This window comes from Theobroma cacao, chromosome 6 (genome assembly GCF_053813885.1).
Source record: "Theobroma cacao isolate CCN51 chromosome 6, ASM5381388v1, whole genome shotgun sequence".
NCBI lineage: Eukaryota > Viridiplantae > Streptophyta > Magnoliopsida > Malvales > Malvaceae > Theobroma > Theobroma cacao.
Window position 1 is genome coordinate 28,767,515 of NC_142644.1, and position 21,300 is coordinate 28,788,814.

A 21,300-nucleotide genomic window follows, 5' to 3' on the forward strand; every position below is an offset into this window, starting at 1 on the left:
ATGCCAGGCGCCTAGTAATTATACTGTTCAAGCACAATTTTCCAGCACTTGGGTCTGTTTTTTTTTTTTTTTCCTCCTTTCGAAACCCCTCTCCGGCAGAGAAACAAAATTTGTCCCTGAAATTCACAATCATGGAGTTCAATCTTCCAATCATGGCCATAAAGACCTTTCATGAGAAGAACAGTGCTTGAAGCTTGAAGAGAGAATTCATTCCACACCTAGAGAGCACAGCTACCGGACATTACATAAGGCTAATTTACTTTTTATCGAATCTAGGGAAGCTTGTCCGCATGTTGATGGGTCTCATTGCCAAGGACATCCAGTTCATGCGGCAATGCATTATAATTCAGCTACCGATACAAAAGGCACCGCGAGTTGTCCGAGAAAGACATAGTGTGTCCGGTTCCACTGTAATGCATTTTGCATAGGTCAAGATCATACTGGCATTTTTTAGGTCTTAGCCTCTTAGAACCCTATACGCATAGTCTGGCTACTGCCCTATGCCCATGTTCCCAATCCCTTCCCCTGCGGTATCCATTCTCACCAATAGAAGCAATTTTATCTATATTCTCCATGAAATATCCTGAAGGCTAAAGGTGTACTTTTGCTTTTGAGAAGAAATGGTAAGATGTACAAGATTTTGGAGAAGTATTTTGGTTGTGTGTCTGTCTATATATATGATGCAATGTTCAAAAGAGTATATATGGATATTACAGTTAAAAGAAAAAGGATAATGAAAACAAGCTTCATTCATATAAATTTTTTAATCAAAACACGAATCATAACTTAATGATTATCGAAATATCATAGCATATATAACTTAATGTTTAATGACATGATAATCATAACAACCAACTCATGGTTTAAAGTTCTTTCTGATGGATCATTTATTAGCTCATAGTTAAAGTTGTCAGTTGAGCAGTGAATCTAGGCTTGCAAGCTAGCTCTATTTTTATGTGCCAAGTCAAAAAAATATTTTCCAAATCCGAGTTCAGTCAATAATGGAGCTAGACCAGGCTTAGGCTTGCTTCCTGGGTCCAGTCCTGAATTAGGCCTCCCCAAGCCCATCCTTAAACATATAAGAAAATGAAAAATCATTCACAATCTATGATCTTAATTTGCCGCTTTAATAAATGGTTTTTTTTTCTTGGAAGAATGAGTTATTTTCCTTCCAAAGAAAAGAATACAATGACTTGAAAGGTTAATAGACAAAGAAGTGAAAGCAAAAAGTCAAAATGCCTAGCTAGCAACAGACACCCAACAAAACGCTTGTGACTAAGGATAAATCTAAGCTAAGCCATAAATCTAATACACCTGCCTGGGGTCTGTGTGTGTTTGGCTGGCTCTGTGTAATGTTTGGAATTGCCTCCTGTTCTGGTGAATTAGTAAAGACAGGAAACAGGCTACCGGTTATGTTTCCAATCTTACTTTTTGGGTTTTCCCAACTTTTGTTTTTGTGCGCCTATTCGGCGAATGCTGACTTTGTAAATGAGACAGGTGGATTTTTGCTTGGGGCAGGGGATCTACTGGAGGTTTTTTGTTTCCAGTTTGTTGTAAAGGGGATCTGATCTTATTCAGGTCTGCTTTGGATGAACAAAGGGTTTCCCCTTTCTGACTCAATGAACTATTCATATAATTTAAAAAAAAAAAATTACCACTTAGAACAAGTTAACTGGTCTTGCAGCTGAAACTACAAAATGTTTGCAAACCAATTAGTTGCAATCTAAAAAAATGCTGTCATAGTTCACAGAAGGCAACTTCCTTTTGACAGGTTGAAGAGAAGCTAGTGTTTCTGTCAAGCCATACATGCAAAATGGATGCATTCAAGGCCAAAGTCTGAAAGATGTAAAATGGAGGAGCACTTTCTGTTTTAGACTTTTATCCAGTTAAAATTATCACCCCCGATTCCCACACTAGTTCATTGCCTGCTCAATTATTTCAAGCCATGACGATAGGCTTGAGAAAAGGCTCGGATTCCATATGTGGGACTAAACCAGGGAAGTTGTGAACTTTTCAAAACCGTCTCTGCAGTAACAGAAAGTTGATTCAATCAGGGCAGAAAGCTCTGCCACATTTTTTTCACGGGTCATGAGTCACAGTTCACGAGTCAGTCCTCACACAACAAATGGTGCTAAAATGGTTTGTCTGCTCAATCTGCACTGATCTGTACTCTGTATTCAACCTTTATATATAATGTGCTTCACTTTTTCTGTGTTTGGAAACCAGCATTATCATTGAATCGTTGAACAGTTCTAAACCTTGAATTACTTTATTCTTTTAAGGGATTGAGAGATCATAACAAATTGAACTTCACATGCATGAGAGAACCAGGGGGTTTAAATGGGGTCGGTGGTTGTGAGTAGGGTGAGGATTTGTTTCGGTAGGGGCAGTGACTTAAGTTCAATTGTTCGACAATCAATTTCTAGGACCGGAGGCTGCTCACGGTCCATGCATGATTAACTAATGCTGGGCATTAGCAAGATTAACGTTTTCCACCTTGTCAATGTTGCAAGGGGCTTTCCACATTAGAAAGCAGGAACGTTCAAATATGAGTCTGGCAAGTACTCTTCCTAATGAGTAATGGTCACATGTGACGGTTTTTTGTTTTGATGCATGGATTTTCTTCATTGTATTCAAACTTCTTTTATGGTAAAAAAGTTGTTAATTTTCCATTTGGTATCTGTATTGCAAAATGGTTGAATCCTTAGTGGAAATAAGAAATGTGCATTTCCCATAGTGTGATTGAAAAGATGAAGAAAACTAAGATTCCCATGTCACTTTCTCATTCAACTAAAGAACTATAGCATTGTTCTTTTCGCTAAGTTTGCGTAGTCATTGTGTTTTGGCATTATCATTGTTGATGTAGGACAGACAGAGGTGGGTCGGGGAAGAATGGGATGTTTTTGTAATATTTGGGGTTTTTTGATTTGCTTGATGGAAGCAAAGGGGGGGGGGGAAAGAAAGGAGGCTATGGCCGATTTGAGAGGGCCAACTACGGGGGATCACATGCATGATTGATGAGAAGAAAGTACTAAAGTTAGAAGTGGACTCATCACGGGGCCATAGTCGCTTTCCAAGTTCTTGTCTCTAAAGACATTTTCAGTGACAAGACAATGATAAGCTAATCTTTATCTCCCTCACCATTGCGTATTTAAATCCCGTTTAACCAAAAAAAAAATGAAACCTAGATAAGATATTTATTAAGAAAAAAAATGTTACTAGTATATGTGATCTTATTTCTTTTGTTGCAGCACATATCTTAGAGGGCTTCAGCTTTATATCCGCCTTGGTGTAGATTTTTCTTCCTTAGAAAATAAATACAAACTTTGAACTCCACTCCCAAATCCATCCTTTAAAACACCCGAATTCGTTGATTAATTAGAGATGGTCAAGACATTGTGGAAGGTAATCAGTATAAAGAGAAAAATGGAAGTTCAATGGGGAAGAGCAGAGATGGATTTTTAGGCTGAACCTGTATGGGCCAAAGTCAGAGGCCCTTATAATCCAAGTTTGTGACGTGAACCAAAGGCCCAAATCAACTTCCAAGGAACCTGGCAGCCCACTAAATCCACGTCCAGAACAGAAAGTGGGAATGCTATTAAGACCAAGCTGAAGTGCACATTTGATAGTTCGTTTTCGATTTAGTTAAGTAGCCAGCAGCTAGGCTGAGGGGATCTTTCTGAAAGTAACTAAGGTGATTTCTACTTCTAATTTTAGCTGCATATTCATCATATTTATATTACCTATATATATAGGCTAAGAATAAAACCTTTAGGATATCTTTATCAAATGGTTAGTATATATAACTTAAAAAAGAAAATCCTTAAATTCAAAGTTGTAGCACCAAATCTTCTTGACCTTCGGCTCCTGGACTTCACCCAAATTGAAAGCCTCGGCAAGGTATCTATCTGATTAAGTCCCAATACTTACCTTCTTCATCTTGCAAGCATCTCCATGCTGCCACATAATACTGTCTTACGGTAACTTCAAAGCAAAGTCTCTCTATTTTAAGGTGTTCATGATGGAAACAAAATAAAGCTTGTGGAAAATGTTTGTCTTCTGGCACATATATATCAAGCTCTTTTTGTTTTTTTTGAACAGAAAATTTCCATCCTAATCAACCACTTTCGGTGGGGGAAGATGAATTTTCTTGTGCAAGAAGAGGCATGCCCTTCAAAGCCAAGAATCTGAGCATCGACAGTTTGGCAAAGGCCGGCAAATTTAATGATTCTGATATTTATAACTGAAGGCGTCATAGGTACCCAGCAGAATATTGCAACACATGCTTAAGCCAATAGAAAATTGAAAGCCTTAATTACCTGATGCTGAATTAATTATTAAGAAGCACGAACTACCAAATTTCCCAGTAGAGAAGCTGATAAATTATTTTCATCTAATGATTTTGACAGATAAAACAAGCCGTATAAGCATTTGATATACTTATATGTCTTCTAGTATGGTGGATAATGTTTGTATTCATCCACAAGCTATGATCACTTAAAACATCACAGTCTAATACCTGTTGTTAATTGCACGACACTTTAAAATGAATCGATAATCATCATATAAGGAGACATGACCCAAGACTTAATTATGGCCTGATCAAAGTGAAATTAGTATTTTATTAGAAATTGGGAAAACCATAAAAAGTCATTTTCTTTTGTTATACTCCTAAAAAAATGACTGGCCTGTTTTGGCCAATTTCAAGTGTCCGATGCTGACTGCAATAGGAATTGGTAAATAAGTCAACATATTGGAAATGGTATCATGGAAAATCTAAAGTCAGATAAATCATAAATGTTTATTTTATGATTGGTAAGAAAATTTAGACAAGATAATTAAGGTTTTTCCCCTTCACAAACTTACATTGCTTGCAGAATGGAAAGACTACTGAACGTCAATATTTTAAGCCAAACTTTGGTGTTACTGTCTATATGTATTACTAATTAAGCTGAAATGACACCTAACAAGCATCCTTGAAAGGCATGGAAACTCTACGCATTCTTAGGAAGTGGTTCGGAAAGAAAAAGAAGGCGATGGGTAGTAGTATAGCAAAAAGATGGAAGCCTCTAAGCGGCCAGAATCATTGGGGAGAGCTTTTGGACCCTTTGGATATTGATCTTCGCCGTTACATTATTCACTATGGAGAAATGGCTCAGGCTACCTATGACGCCTTCAACAACGAGAAGGCATCCAAGTTTGCTGGAAGCAGCCTGTATGGCAAGGAAGATTTCTTCTCTAAAGTGAATTTGGAGAAAGGCAATCCTTACAGGTATCAAGTGACAAAATTCTTGTACGCGACGTCGCAAATCCAACTTCCGGAAGCATTCATCGTGAAGTCATTGTCGAGGGAAGCATGGAGCAAAGAATCCAACTGGATCGGATATGTTGCTGTGGCCACGGACGAAGGGAAAGATGTTTTGGGGAGGAGGGATATTGTGATTGCCTGGAGAGGAACTGTGCAGACCCTGGAATGGATCAATGATATTGAATTCAACTTGGTTTCGCCTGAGAAAATTTTTGGTCATGAGCGTAGAGATATCAAGGTGCACGAGGGCTGGTACTCCATCTACACCTCGGAAGACTCACGTTCGCCCTATAACAAAAGCAGTGCCAGAGACCAGGTAAGATTCTTTTCAATACTGTATTATTGGCGGAATGATAAGGTGGAAGGACCTTAAACTATAAAATTTGAGAATCATAAACATTTTCAAGACTTGTATGATAGAAAAACAATGCGGTTCCACATTTCTTTTCAATTTTCAGTTATCCTCTAAAATTTGATTACAATTATTTTTAAGCCTTATATTACTATAAAGGGGAAGGGCCTACGTCTTCTTCAATGTCTTGACGAATAAAAAAAAAAGAAAATTTTTGCATTGATTAACCTCGATGAGTGGGGAAAAAGCAAGGGATAAAGGAAATATAAAAATCACAGTAAGTAATATCCTCTCTTTTTCGTCAGTTCAGACAGCGGAGTCATGTAGACCACAAGCTCACCATAACAATTGATGTCCTATTACGTACTATCAATGTAAAAAAATAAAAATTGTTTGTTTTTGCTATTGATTTTGTAGGTTCTTAATGAGGTTAGGAGACTAGTGGACCAATTCAAGAACGAGGAAATAAGCATCACAGTGACCGGCCACAGCTTAGGTGCAGCGCTTGCAACTCTGAATGCCATCGACATAGTTGCCAATGGATATAACAGGCCCAAAAGCCAGTCGCGCAAGGCCTCTCCTGTTACAGCTTTTCTATTTGCCAGTCCTCGAGTTGGCGACTCAGACTTCAAGAAGGCGTTTACAGGATTCAAAGACCTTCGAGCCTTACGCGTCGGGAACGCCTTAGATGTAGTCCCCAACTATCCTTTGGTAGGTTATTCGGATGTGGGAGAAGAGTTGGCTATTGATACCCGTAAATCCAAGTACTTGAATAGTCCTGGAAACTTGTCAAGTTGGCATAATTTGGAAGCTTATTTACATGGCGTGGCTGGAACACAAGGGAGTAAAGGAGGGTTTGCTTTGGTGGTTAATCGCGATATAGCCCTGGTAAACAAATCAATCGATGGATTAAAGGATGAATATTTGGTGCCAGTGTCATGGAGGATTGAAAAGAACAAAGGTATGGTTCAGCAGGAAGATGGCTCTTGGAAATTGATGGATCATGAAGGTCAAGATGATGTTGATCCATGATTGGCGTGCCTTGGTTTGATAATTAAGCTGTGCAACATAATTTATAGCGTTAGGTAATAATCAATGTACTAGGACTAAGGAAGTCAATTGGTGTTTTGAGTGGGAAACAGGGAATCAATTTTTCTTTGTGATTATTTCTTTTTCTTTTCTTTCCTTTTTTTTTTTTGTTGAAGTGTGTGATTAGTTCTTTTTGTAACGTGCATTACATATATACTGACATAATTCTATTTGTTACTCATTTATGAATTTACACTCCATGATCTTACTGTTCATTATCTTTTGCTTGTACTGACCGTTTCTTTATTGTTCTAATAGAATTTTCTTGATGGTAATAATAATAAAAAGAGTTTTAACAATAGTGTTGCAAGATACTTGCTTGATGCTTGGATACAAGTAAATAACAGTGTTAAAAGAGAGTGATGGCTATTTCCATAGTATCCCATTGGAGAGAACTCAGTGGCGAGAAAATCTCAGAGGGTCTATTGGAACCTCTCCGATATTGATCTCCTCCTCTACCTTATACACTAAATGGGTCTTTTGGTCTTTGCCTAAAATAAGAAAAAATGGATTGTTATTGTAGTCTCTTATTATACTCTCAGTTTCCTATCGGGAGGCTTTACTCCTTCTCTTCTCCTAATTATGTTAGTTGCTTTTCAAAAAAATAAAATAAAATTCATGACTCCTTAATTTGTAAATTTTTTAAGGTTCCCTTATTATGCCACTTTGGATTTCTTCAAAGAGGAAATCATCATGATCGTTTGAACTATTGCTCTTTCGAGGCCACCATAGCTCCAGCTGTTGATCTATTTTTGTGGACCAACATTATTATGTTTAATGGAACTGTGATGCTTGATACCTAAAAACCATGTTTACATGAAATCATCTAAAATGCAAGCATCGAACATGGAGAACATGTTGAATATTATTTTTTCAATAATTGTTTTCCATATGTTGAGGTTTGGATTTAGTCATTTTCATGCCACATGGGATATGATATATGGACATGTTATGATTAAATTTCTACTTATTGTATTTTCTACTGTCAACTTTCTTAATTTAGTCCAAATAATACGTATAAAAGAATTCTCTATTGCATGCCAAGCCATGTAGGTCTAATCTTGTGTTGATATACCTTTGGCTATATTGTCCTAATTGCAATAAATTATTACTAATAGCTATGTATATGTATATATATTTTGATTAAGTTTTGTACATTAAACAAGTATTTTAAAATTTTAATAAAATATAAAATGAAGTTAATTAAAGTGTCAACATTTTAATGACTGAAGACTTAAATCAATATTCATGTGTTTCTTTCAGTTATCGATCAAATTATGCTTTTCAAAAAAAAATTAAAGTGTTGACACAGAAGAATAATATGACTTATAAATGGCAGTATCAACACAAAATTATAATAATAACATCAACAATAAATTAAGTCTTTTCTTTACGGCAGCTTCGACCCAAGTTATGGATAGACATTAATTAAATCAAGAGTTCTATAGGTATACCTCAGGAAAAGAGATAGATAATGTTGAGAACAATAAAAATGTATCTTTCAAAAAAAATAAAATGAACAAAAAAAATGTGGGGGGACTGTTAGCGTTAGGTGGCCCAAATATGAAAAATGAAGCCGTGTGAATATACAGAAAGAAAATAAAGCCGACTGGATGAATGTCGTTCTTGGGGTTGAGCTTAAAGGAAAGTTTCATGTTAAAAATGTGTTTAATTTCCAATTTGTTTATCCACATTGGATTCCGTCTTCTTCCCTCCTTCGGGTCGGACAACACCTTATTTAGAGCACACAAAGCAATCTAGGAGTCATATCTTCACAAAAAAGCTTAGAAAAGAAGAATTGAGAGAATTTGTTGATTCAGAGTGATGGCTAGCTCCATAGCATCTCGTTGGAGAGAACTCAGTGGCGAGAAAAACTGGGAGGGCCTATTGCATCCTCTTGATCTTGATCTCCGCCGCTACATTATTCATTATCTTCAAAGGGCTGGAGCTGCGGGAGATCTCTTCAATAACAAGAAGGCATCTAAGAGTTACGGACTTAGCCTATATCCACCAGATGAATATTTTTCTAGGGCTGGTCTTGAAATTGGAAATCCATACAAGTACCGGGTGACCAACTTTATATATGGCACGGTTGGTACTAGTCAGTCAGAATACTTTGGATTTGTGGCAGTGGCCACAGATGAAGGAAAGGCTGTTCTAGGAAGGAGGGATATTCTAGTTTCATGGAGAGGAAGCATGACTCGCGCGGACTGGTCTGAAAATATAGACTTCGTCCCAACATCGGCCAAAGAATTATTCGGAACTGATTTAGCTCAAGTGCACTCTGGCTTTCTTTTTATTTATGCAGGGAAAATGGCGGATTCTCTTTACAATAAAACCAGCGCCAGAGATCAGGTAAATAATCTTGATATTCTACTTATGTCTCTCAGCCTGAATGTGGTAGTGCCAGGGATCAGTCACAAGTCTCCCTGATTATATACGCATTTGACTTTACTGAGCCTTACTATTTAGAAAATTGCCCCATTCATTGCACTTTGATTTAAACACAAATAAAGTTTGAGTAATTCGTAGGATCATAATCCACCTAACTTGTTCCACTTAAGAAAACAAAATTCCTATCTAATGATCCTATTCAAAATTTATTAATGCTTCTCAGGCTCTAAAGGCGGTCCAGGAACAGGTTGACAAGTACCAGAATGAAGATGTAAGCATAACTGTAACAGGCCATAGCTTGGGTGCCGCACTTGCAACCCTGAATGCTATGGACATAGTTGCCAATAGTTTTAACAAGCCAACAGGCAACTCGGCTAAGTCATCCATGGTCACAGCTTTTCCAGTTGCCAGCCCTCGCGTTGGGAATCTAAAATTCATGGAAATATTTGATGAACTTAAGGATCTTCATCTCCTGCGCATTGTGAATTCCATAGACCCTGTTCCTAATGTTCCAATTGGATTTGACTACACCCATGTAGGAGAAGAGTTAGGAATTGACACAACTAAGTCAACGTACTTGAAATCGAATGTTCATCCTCACAATTTGGATGTCTATGGGCATGGAGTTGCAGGGGTGCAAGAAAATGGAGAATTCAAATTGGAAGAGGAACTTGAATTTGACAATGCAGTCGTAAACAAAACTGGTGATTGTTTACTGGACGAGTATAAAATTCCAATTGAATGGTGGAACAATGAGAAGTTCAAGGGCATGGTTCAGATGGATGACGGTCATTGGAAGTTCGTTGACTCTGCTTATGTGCCAGATCCTCCAAGTGCTTGATCATGGCAAATGCTCAAGATCTTTTACTCTTTTTAAGACGTAATCAAATAAAAGTGTGTCACTATCCCAAAAATAAGTACCTCTATTTTTAGAGCAATCCAAATGGAAGGGTGAATTCGTGGTTTCTTTTAAATGAGTTGGACATTAGGCCTGGTTTGTCAACAACAGATAGTTTAGTACGTCCAACGTAATTGTGCTGTCTGTAGTTTGTGTTATATTATTGGTGAATGAATTCGACTTCTATGTCAGAAATAATTTAGTAATAGACAAACTGAGTACTACTCTCCTTTGTGTTAGGGTATCAAATCATAGTATAGCAAGGATAACTGTCGCATACAAATAACAAAGTAGCATGTGAAGAAAACGGTCTCACTTGCACAACTTAATTAGTTTTTTCTATTCCACACCTTCACAACCCAGTAATAGAACTTTAAAAAGGCTACTATCTAGAAAGAACTAGCAAAGACAACAGCACAATCGCCAAAAAGCATAAAAGAAAACAACCTGAGCAATGCCTAATTTAGCCAAAAAATCAACAAAGGGATCGCCTCCCTGTAAGTATGAACAAACTACACGTTTTCGATTCCCTTCTTCAGTTTATCTCAGCAAATAGATTCCAATTTGTCCAAGGCCTTGCTGTTGTGTTTCTCAGTTAACTGGAATATTGTTGATTAACTTGCAAGAGGAAGTAATGTAAGAACTCGAACAAGGGAATGAGTTGCTTAATTTTAACAATGAAAGAGTGCCAACCAGGAGGATGCTCGAACTCTCACGATCCCACTTAACTATCCCAACTTATGTGCTGACAATCATAGAAGACTTGTTGCTAGTATATATATTATTATATACTAGTATGTAACATGTTTTGATATAAACCATCTACTGAAACATTTGACAGTTTCTCCAATACAAAAGTATATGACTTGTGAAGAACTGTTTTCAGTATTGGTAAGCAACTTTCTACAGAGGGCAGGCAGAGGGTGGTTACTTAGGGTCTTTGGAAATTTAGGCAGAATTCAAGATGTGTTTATAGCAAAGAAACGAAACAAATAGGGAAAGAGCTATTAGCGTGGCGAGAATGTCGATCTTTGGTTAAAATAGTCGGAAAGATTTTGTATTAGGATATTTTCTTTAATTTAATCACTTTACTTAAAATTATAACATTTTAGTTCCTTCATTTTGAAAATTGCTTTAATTTAATCTCTTTCATATTTTTCATTTAAATTAATTGTTACAATACTGACATCAATACTGACGTGGTGCTGATGTAACATTAGGTGATGACCTGACATTACCAGTTGAGCATAACAAGGTGACGTGACACTGCCACATCATCACAAAAAGCGACATGACATTGCCACATCACACTTTGAATTCAAGTATTGGTATGGCAATGCCACATCACCCTTGTTATCCTGATGTGGCATTACCACATCATCACAAAAAGTGATGTCACATTACCACATCACACTTTAAGTTAAAGTACTAACGTGGCACTACCACATCATCCTGTCATGCTAACGTAGCATTACCACATCATAATCTGGGTTCGAGATGTCACATAGCACACCCAGAGGTTGCCACATGGCACACCAAGATGTTGACATGTGGCGCATTAGGAGATTGACACGTGACATTTTTATTTTCAAAATAAAATGTGCTTTTACTGAGATTCGAACCCAAAACTTCTAACAAATATGTCAAAACCTTTACAACCACACCCAAGCTTTTATTTGCAATTATGACTTACTTGTGTTTATTGCTTCTTTGCTTCTCTCCATTTCTTTCTTATTTTTTCTTTCTTTTCTCAAAACTGCATCATTTTGAAGTAATTTTATACTCTCAAAAACCTTAGCAACAAAAATCCTTTGAAGCCTTCTTCTCTAAAAAAAAGGCTCCAAAACAACTTGGTTTTGAAGAAAGAAAGAAAAAAATAAGAAAGAAAATGAAAGAAGAAAAGAAGAAGTAAAATATAAGCAAATTATAACTATAAAAAATGGCTTGGTTGTGGTGGTAATGGATTTGGTATATTTGTTAAAGGTCTTGGTTTGAACTTCAACAAGAGTAATCTTATTTTGAAAAATAAAAATGCCACGTGACAACCTCTTGGGGTCCACGTGGCATTTCGGACCCAAATTATAACATGGCAGTGCCACATTAGCATGGTAGGATGATGTGGTAGTGCTACGTTAGCACTTGAACTCAGAATGTGATGTGGCAATGCCACGTCACTTTTGTATGGCCACACTACGATGTCAACATTTGGTACTACATCGGCGCTACGTTAATGTTGATGTTAGCATGTTAATTTAAACAAAAAAATGAGAGGGATTAAATTGAAGTAATTCTCAATATGAAAGGATTAACATATTGTGATTTTGAATAGAAGAATTAAATCGAAGAAAATAACTAGTACAAGAATTTCCTAAATATTTTAACCATCAATCTTTACACATAGTACTTAATGAAAAATGAAACCGATCTCCAATCAAGTTGAAAGTTATAAAAGCAAAATTTAATTTCTTTCCTTTATCTAGCAATTTTTACACTTTTTTGTAATAATGGATTAATTGTTATTGGGGTCTCTTATTGTGCTTTCTGTTTCTCATTAATTAGGAGGCTTTACTCCTTCTCTTCTCACAATTAAATTAATATTGCAGTTGCTTTTACAAAATTTTAAAAAAAAATCGGCTCCTTAATTTGTCAGTTTTTTAATATTGTTATCGATGCCATTTTAGATTTTTTTCATAGTTGAAATCATCATGATCATTTGAACTATAGCTCTTTCGAGGCCACCATAGCTCGAGCTATTAATCTATTTCTGTGGACCGACACCATTATGTTTAATAGAACTTTGATGCTAATTGATAACTAACATTCACGTTTATCATGAAATCATCTAAATTTAAGCATGGAACATGGAAAACATGTTGAATATTATCTTTCCAATAATTGCTTTCCCACTATTAAGATTTAGATTTAGTCATTTTCATGGCACGTGGGATATTATATGGACATCTTATGATTAAACTTTTACTTATTGTATTTTATACTGCCCACTTTCTTAATTTATTTCAACTAATACGTATAAAACAATTATCTATTGTGCATGCCGAGCAATGGAGGTCTAATCTTGTGCTCATCCGTTAGATACCTTTGTCTATATTATCCTAATTGCAACATATTCTTACACAAGCTATATATATAATGATCACTAGCTCGGTGCAAATTGTATAAACATGTTAAACTTTCCGATTCTCAAAGACTTCTTCAATTCTATTTTCATTTTTACATTTTACATAGCAAAAACGCATGTTAAGTCTTCCACACTAAACAAACATTTTAAAATTTAAATAAAATATAAAATGATGTTAATTTAAGTGTCAAAACAAAAGAGCAATATGGCTTATAATTGGTAGTGTCAACACAATGTTATGCGTAGATATTAGTTATAATCAAGAGTTCTATATGTATAGCACATGAAAAGAGATAATGGTTTTTTTTTTTTGAAAAGCATGAGAAGAGATAATGTTAAGAACAATAAATTAATATAAGGGGGGACAGTTAGGTGGGTGGAGGGCGGCTCAAAAATAAAGTTTGGAAAAATGAAGCCATGTGGATGTAAAGAAAGAAAACAACGCCAACTCGACGAATATCCTTCTTGGGATTGAGCTTAAAGCAATGTTTCATGTTAAAAATGTGACCTTTTTTGGGCCATAGTTTAATTTCTACTTGGTTTATCCACATCGGATTTTGTCTTCTTCTGTCCTTCAGGGGTTGGACAGCACCTTATATAAAGCATACAAAGCAATCTACGAGCCATATCTTCACAAGAAAGCTTAGAAAAGAAGAATTGAGAGAATTAATTAAGAGTGATGGCTAGCTTTATAGCTTCTCGTTGGAGAGAATTAAGTGGTGAGAAAAACTGGAAGGGGCTATTGCATCCACTTGATCTTGATCTCCGCCGCTACATTATTCATTATCTGCAAAGGGCTGGAGCTGCTGGAGATATCTTCAATGACAACAGGGCATCTAAGAGTTTCGGACTTAGCCTATATCCACCAGATGAATATTTTTCTAGGGCTGGCCTTGAAATTGGAAATCCATACAAATACCGAGTGACCAACTTTATATATGGCGCTGCAGATAATAAGTCCGAATACTTTGGCTTTGTGGCAGTGGCCACAGATGAAGGAAAGGCTGTTCTAGGAAGGAGGGATATTCTAGTTTCGTGGAGGGGAACCGTAACGAGCGCTGACTGGAATGAAGATAAAAACTTCTTTCCAACATCAGCTAAAGAATTATTCGGAACTGACTCAGCTCAGGTGCACTCTGGCTTTCTCTCCATTTATACAGGGAAACTGGCGGATTCTCTTTACAGTAAAACCAGTGCCAGGGATCAGGTAAATAATTGTGGCTCCCGGCCTGAATGTAATAGTGCCAGGGATCGGTCACAAGTCTCCCGAGTTATATACGCATTTGACCTTACTTACGAAGCTTTACCATTCAGAAAATTGCCTCATTCATTGCACTTTAATTTAGAGACAAATAAAACTTTCAAAAAAAATTTTAGACGCAAATAAAGTTGAGTAATTCATACCAACATAATCCACCTAACTTGTTCCACTTTAAAAAAAAAAATCCTTCTAATGACCTTATTCAAATTTTATTAATGCCTCCCAGGCTCTAAAGGCGGTCCAGGATCAGGTTGACAAATACCAGAATGAGGAAGTAAGCATAACTGTAGCAGGCTATAGCCTAGGCGCCGCACTTGCAACCCTGAATGCTATGGACATAGCTGCCAATGGTTTTAACAAGCCAACAGGCAACTCGGCTAAGTCATTCATGGTCACAGCTTTTCCAGTTGCCAGCCCTCGCGTTGGGAATCAAAAATTCTTGGAAATATTTAATGAACTTGAGGATCTTCATCTCCTACGCATTGTGAATTCCACAGACCACATTCCTACGGTACCAGTTGGATTTGGCTACACCCATGTGGGAGAAGAATTAGGAATTGACACAACGAAGTCAACGTACTTGAAATCGAATGCTGATCCACACAACTTAGGTGTTTACGGGCATGGAGTTGCAGGGGTGCAAGAAAATGGAGAATTCAAATTGGAAGAGGAACTTGATTTTGACAACGCAACCGTAAACAAGCATGGTGATTGTTTACTGGACAAATATAAAACTCCAATTGAATGGTGGAACAATGAGAAGTTCAAGGGCATGGTTCAGATAGATGACGGTCACTGGAAGTTCGTTGACTCTGCTTATGTGCCAGATCCTCCAAGTGCTTGATCATGGCAAATGCTCAAAGTCTTTTACTCTTTTTAAAATGTAATCAAATAAAAGTGTGTTGCTATCTCGAAAATAAGTACCTCTACTTACAGAGCAGTCCAAGTGGAGGGGTGAATTTGTGGTTTTTTTTTAAATAAGTTGGACATTAGGGCTAGTTTGTGAACAATAGATAGTTAATATGTCCAAGGTAGCTGCGTTGTCTGTACTTTGTGTTATATTTATGGTGAATGATTTCGATTTCTATATCATAAGTAATTTAGCAATAGATAAACTAAATATTATTTTTTTTATATTTAAATATTTGATTTATTGATTAATATATTTTTTAAAAAAATAAAATTTAAAATTTTTTAAATATATAAAAAATTATTACTCTTGCCTGAAAAATAAAAGATAAAGAAAACTTGCGACTGACTGCAATCAGACAAATATATGGAAAAAAAAAAGCAGCAATTTGCGAAAACAGAATGCAACAACGTTGTGTGAATATTTTGGAAGTTTCAACTCTACAAACATTTGCTTATCCTGGATTGGCCACCAATTAATCTTATTTCGAATAATATGGTATATGTTCCTTTAATCTTTCTTTTAATCATTATTACTCCTTCACAGAAAAAAAAAAAAAAAACAATTCAGGTTGCAAGTATACAAGGCTACAAAAAAGGAAATAAATTGGATGATTGTCCCCCCTCTCCCAGGCCGTGTACGGTGAGGCGAAGGTCAGCCGATGAGTTCATCTGCGGAAGCCGTAGTTCACCTTCTGGCTCGTACCAGCAAGTTGCAGCCACTAAAGAAAAGCCACCTGCTGGCTTGTACCTGCTTGATTAGATGGGTCTTAGATCCAGTTCAAGTCATGGAATGGGCCTCTGCCGATATTTTATTTATGAGTTTTTTTTAAAATAAATTTTATAGGTAACGTGTTTTTAATAATAACGTCTTTATAATTTTAATTATTTTTAATAAAAAAATTAATAGTGTCAATAAAAAACTTCAACAACAATATCAACCATAAGTTAAGTCTTTTCTTTAGGGCAGTCTCGACCCAATGTTATGGATAGAATTAGTTATAATCAAAAGTTCTCTATGTATACCACATGAAAAGAGATAATGTTTTTCTTTTGAAAAGCGTGAAAAGAGATAATGTTAAGAACAATAAATATGTGGGAACCGTTAGATGGGTGGAGGGCGACCCAAAAATAAAATTTGGAAAATTGAAGCCATGTGAATATAAAGAAAGAAAATAAAGCCAACTCGACGACTATTCTTCTTGGGATCGAATTCAAATAAAAGTTTTATGTTAAAAATGTGTTTAATTTCCAATTCGTTTATTCACATTGGATTTTGTCTTCTTCCCTCCTTCAGGGGTCGGACATTTAAATTAATTATTACAATACTGACATCAACACTGACGTGGTGCTGATATAACATTAGGTGATGACGTGATATTATCAGTTGAGCATAACAAGGTGACGTGACACTACCACATCATCACAAAAAACGACATGACATTGCCACGTCACACTTTGAATTCAAGTATTGATATGGCAATACCACATCACCCTTGCTATCCTAATGTGGCATTACCACAACATCACAAAAAGTGATGTGACATTACCACATCACACTTTAAGTTTAAGTGCGACACTACCACATCATCCTGTCATGCTAACGTGGCATTACCACATCATAATTTGGGTTTGAGATGTCACATAGCACACCTAGAGGTTGCCACATGGCACATCAAGATGTTGACATGTGGCGCATTAAGAGGTTGATACGTGACATTTTTATTTTCAAAACAAAATGTGCTTTTACTAGATTCGAGCCCAAAACTTCTAACAAATATGTCAAAACCTTTACAACCACACCCAAGCTTTTATTTGCAATTATGAATGACTTGTGTTTATTGCTTCTTTGCTTCTCTCCATTTCTTTTTTATTTTTTCTTTCTTTTCTCAAAACTGAGTCATTTTGAAGTAATTTTACACTCTCAAAAACCTTAGCAACAAAAATCTTTTGAAGCCTTCTTCTCTAAAAAAAAAAGGCTCCAAAACGACTTAGTTTTGAAGAAAGAAAGAAAATGAAAGAAGAAAAGAAGAAGTAAAATATAAGCAAATTATAACTATAAAAAATGGCTTGGTTGTGGTGGTAACGGATTTGGTATATTTGTTAAAGGTCTTGGTTTGAACTTCAACAAGAGTAATCTTATTTTGAAAAATAAAAATGCCACGTGACAACCTCTTGGTGTCCACGTGGCATTTCGGACCCAAATTATAACATGACAGTGCCACATTAGCATGGTAGGATGATGTGACAGTGCTACGTTAGCACTTGAATTCAGAATGTGATGTGGCAATGCCACGTCACTTTTGTATGGCCACACTACCACGTCAACATTTGGTACTACATCGGCGCTACGTTAATGTTGATGTTAGCATGTTAATTTAAACAAAAAAAATGAGAGGGATTAAATTGAAGTAATTCTCAATATGAAGGGATTAACATATTGTGATTTTGAATAGAAGAATTAAATCGAAGAAAATAACTAGTACAAGAATTTCCTAAATATTTTAACCATCAATCTTTACACATAGTACTTAATGAAAAATGAAACCGATCTCCAATCAAGTTGAAAGTTATAAAAGCAAAATTTAATTTCTTTCCTTTATCAAGCAATTTTTACACTTTTTTGGAATAATGGATTAATTGTTATTGGGGTCTCTTATTGTGCTTTCTGTTTCTCATTAATTAGGAGGCTTTACTCCTTCTCTTCTCACAATTAAATTAATATTGCCGTTGCTTTTACAAAATTAAAAAAAAAAAATCGGCTCCTTAATTTGTCAGTTTTTTAATGTTGTTATCGATGCCATTTTAGATTTTTTTTCATAGTTGAAATCATCATGATCATTTGAACTATAGCTCTTTCGAGGCCACCATAGCTCGAGCTATTAATCTATTTCTGTGGACCGACACCATTATGTTTAATAGAACTTTGATGCTAATTGATAACTAACATTCACGTTTATCATGAAATCATCTAAATTTAAGCATGGAACATGGAAAACATGTTGAATATTATCTTTCCAATAATTGCTTTCCCACTATTAAGATTTAGATTTAGTCATTTTCATGGCACGTGGGATATTATATGGACATCTTATGATTAAACTTTTACTTATTGTATTTTATACTGCCCACTTTCTTAATTTATTTCAACTAATACGTATAAAACAATTATCTATTGTGCATGCCGAGCAATGGAGGTCTAATCTTGTGCTCATCCGTTAGATACCTTTGTCTATATTATCCTAATTGCAACATATTCTTACACAAGCTATATATATAATGATCACTAGCTCGGTGCAAATTGTATAAACATGTTAAACTTTCCGATTCTCAAAGACTTCTTCAATTCTAATTTCATTTTTACATTTTACATAGCAAAAACGCATGTTAAGTCTTCCACACTAAACAAACATTTTAAAATTTAAATAAAATATAAAATGATGTTAATTTAAGTGTCAAAACAAAAGAGCAATATGGCTGATAATTGGTGGTGTCAACACAATGTTATGCGTAGATATTAGTTATAATCAAGAGTTGTATATGTATAGCACATGAAAAGAGATAATGGTTTTTTTTTTTTGAAAAGCATGAGAAGAGATAATGTTAAGAACAATAAATTAATATAAGGGGGGACAGTTAGGTGGGTGGAGGGCGGCTCAAAAATAAAGTTTGGAAAAATGAAGCCATGTGGATGTAAAGAAAGAAAACAAAGCCAACTCGACGAATATCCTTCTTGGGATTGAGCTTAAAGAAATGTTTCATGTTAAAAATGTGACCTTTTTTGGGCCATAGTTTAATTTCTACTTGGTTTATCCACATCGGATTTTGTCTTCTTCTGTCCTTCAGGGGTTGGACAGCACCTTATATAAAGCATACAAAGCAATCTACGAGCCATATCTTCACAAGAAAGCTTAGAAAAGAAGAATTGAGAGAATTAATTAAGAGTGATGGCTAGCTTCATAGCTTCTCGTTGGAGAGAATTAAGTGGTGAGAAAAACTGGAAGGGGCTATTGCATCCACTTGATCTTGATCTCCGCCGCTACATTATTCATTATCTTCAAAGGGCTGGAGCTGCTGGAGATATCTTCAATGACAACAGGGCATCTAAGAGTTTCGGACTTAGCCTATATCCACCAGATGAATATTTTTCTAGGGCTGGCCTTGAAATTGGAAATCCATACAAATACCGAGTGACCAACTTTATATATGGCGCTGCAGATAATGAGTCCGAATACTTTGGCTTTGTGGCAGTGGCCACAGATGAAGGAAAGGCTGTTCTAGGAAGGAGGGATATTCTAGTTTCGTGGAGGGGAACCGTAACGAGCGCTGACTGGAATGAAGATAAAAACTTCTTTCCAACATCAGCTAAAGAATTATTCGGAACTGACTTAGCTCAGGTGCACTCTGGCTTTCTCTCCATTTATACAGGGAAACTGGCGGATTCTCTTTACAGTAAAACCAGTGCCAGGGATCAGGTAAATAATTGTGGCTCCCGGCCTGAATGTAATAGTGCCAGGGATCGGTCACAAGTCTCCCTAGTTATATACGCATTTGACCTTACTTACGAAGCTTTACCATTCAGAAAATTGCATCATTCATTGCACTTTAATTAGAGACAAATAAAACTTTCAAAAAAATTTTTAGACGCAAATAAAGTTGAGTAATTCATACCAACATAATCCACCTAACTTGTTCCACTTTAAAAAAAAATCCTTCTGATGACCTTATTCAAATTTTATTGATGCCTCCCAGGCTCTAAAGGCGGTCCAGGATCAGGTTGACAAATACCAGAATGAGGAAGTAAGCATAACTGTAGCAGGCTATAGCCTAGGCGCTGCACTTGCAACCCTGAATGCTATGGACATAGTTGCCAATGGTTTTAACAAGCCAACAGGCAACTCGGCTAAGTCATTCATGGTCACAGCTTTTCCAGTTGCCAGCCCTCGCGTTGGGAATCAAAAATTCTTGGAAATATTTAATGAACTTGAGGATCTTCATCTCCTACGCATTGTGAATTCCAAAGACCACATTCCTACGGTACCAGTTGGATTTGGCTACACCCATGTGGGAGAAGAATTAGGAATTGACACAACGAAGTCAACGTACTTGAAATCGAATGCTGATCCACACAACTTAGGTGTTTACGGGCATGGAGTTGCAGGGGTGCAAGAAAATGGAGAATTCAAATTGGAAGAGGAGCTTGATTTTGACAACGCAACCGTAAACAAGCATGGTGATTGTTTACTGGACAAATATAAAACTCCAATTGAATGGTGGAACAATGAGAAGTTCAAGGGCATGGTTCAGATAGATGACGGTCACTGGAAGTTCGTTGACTCTGCTTATGTGCCAGATCCTCCAAGTGCTTGATCATGGCAAATGCTCAAAGTCTTTTACTCTTTTTAAAATGTAATCAAATAAAAGTGTGTTGCTATCTCGAAAATAAGTACCTCTACTTACAGAGCAGTCCAAGTGGAGGGGTGAATTTGTGGTTTTTTTTTAAATAAGTTGGACATTAGGGCTAGTTTGTGAACAATAGATAGTTAATATGTCCAAGGTAGCTGCGTTGTCTGTACTTTGTGTCATATCTATGGTGAATGATTTCGATTTCTATATCATAAGTAATTTAGCAATAGATAAACTAAATATTATTTTTTTTATATTTAAATATTTGATTTATTGATTAATATATTTTTTAAAAAAATAAAATTTAAATTTTTTTAAATATATAAAAAAATATTACTCTTGCCTGAAAAATAAAAGATAAAGAAAACTTGCGACTGACTGCAATCAGACAAATATATGGAAAAAAAAAAAGCAGCAATTTGCGAAAACAGAATGCAACAACGTTGTGTGAATATTTTGGAAGTTTCAACTCTACAAACATTTGCTTATCCTGGATTGGCCACCAATTAATCTTATTTCGAATAATATGGTATATGTTCCTTTA

The 21,300-nt window shown here is 36.0% G+C and overlaps 4 protein-coding genes across 4 annotated transcripts; all 4 read left to right on the forward strand.

Annotated features, from left to right (window-relative positions):
- Window positions 1-4,940: 4,940 nt before the first annotated feature.
- LOC18596715 (phospholipase A1-IIgamma-like) lies at window positions 4,941-6,938 on the forward strand. Its single transcript, XM_018122710.2, has 2 exons — window positions 4,941-5,624; window positions 6,078-6,938. The coding sequence occupies exons 1-2, from the start codon at window positions 4,986-4,988 to the stop codon at window positions 6,690-6,692; spliced, it is 1,254 nt and encodes a 417-aa protein (XP_017978199.2). The 5' UTR covers window positions 4,941-4,985; the 3' UTR covers window positions 6,693-6,938.
- A 1,573-nt stretch (window positions 6,939-8,511) lies between these two features.
- LOC18596716 (phospholipase A1-IIgamma-like) lies at window positions 8,512-10,239 on the forward strand. Its single transcript, XM_007025365.3, has 2 exons — window positions 8,512-9,104; window positions 9,367-10,239. The coding sequence occupies exons 1-2, from the start codon at window positions 8,574-8,576 to the stop codon at window positions 9,982-9,984; spliced, it is 1,149 nt and encodes a 382-aa protein (XP_007025427.3). The 5' UTR covers window positions 8,512-8,573; the 3' UTR covers window positions 9,985-10,239.
- Window positions 10,240-13,816: 3,577 nt separating this feature from the next.
- LOC18596717 (phospholipase A1-IIgamma-like) lies at window positions 13,817-15,536 on the forward strand. The gene is made up of 2 exons (XM_018122617.2): window positions 13,817-14,387; window positions 14,668-15,536. The coding sequence occupies exons 1-2, from the start codon at window positions 13,860-13,862 to the stop codon at window positions 15,283-15,285; spliced, it is 1,146 nt and encodes a 381-aa protein (XP_017978106.2). The 5' UTR covers window positions 13,817-13,859; the 3' UTR covers window positions 15,286-15,536.
- Window positions 15,537-19,258: 3,722 nt separating this feature from the next.
- LOC148762265 (phospholipase A1-IIgamma-like) lies at window positions 19,259-20,971 on the forward strand. Its single transcript, XM_088807080.1, has 2 exons — window positions 19,259-19,825; window positions 20,103-20,971. Exons 1-2 carry the CDS (start codon window positions 19,298-19,300, stop codon window positions 20,718-20,720), a joined length of 1,146 nt encoding a protein of 381 aa, XP_088663206.1. The 5' UTR covers window positions 19,259-19,297; the 3' UTR covers window positions 20,721-20,971.
- The last annotated feature ends 329 nt before the right edge of the window (window positions 20,972-21,300 follow it).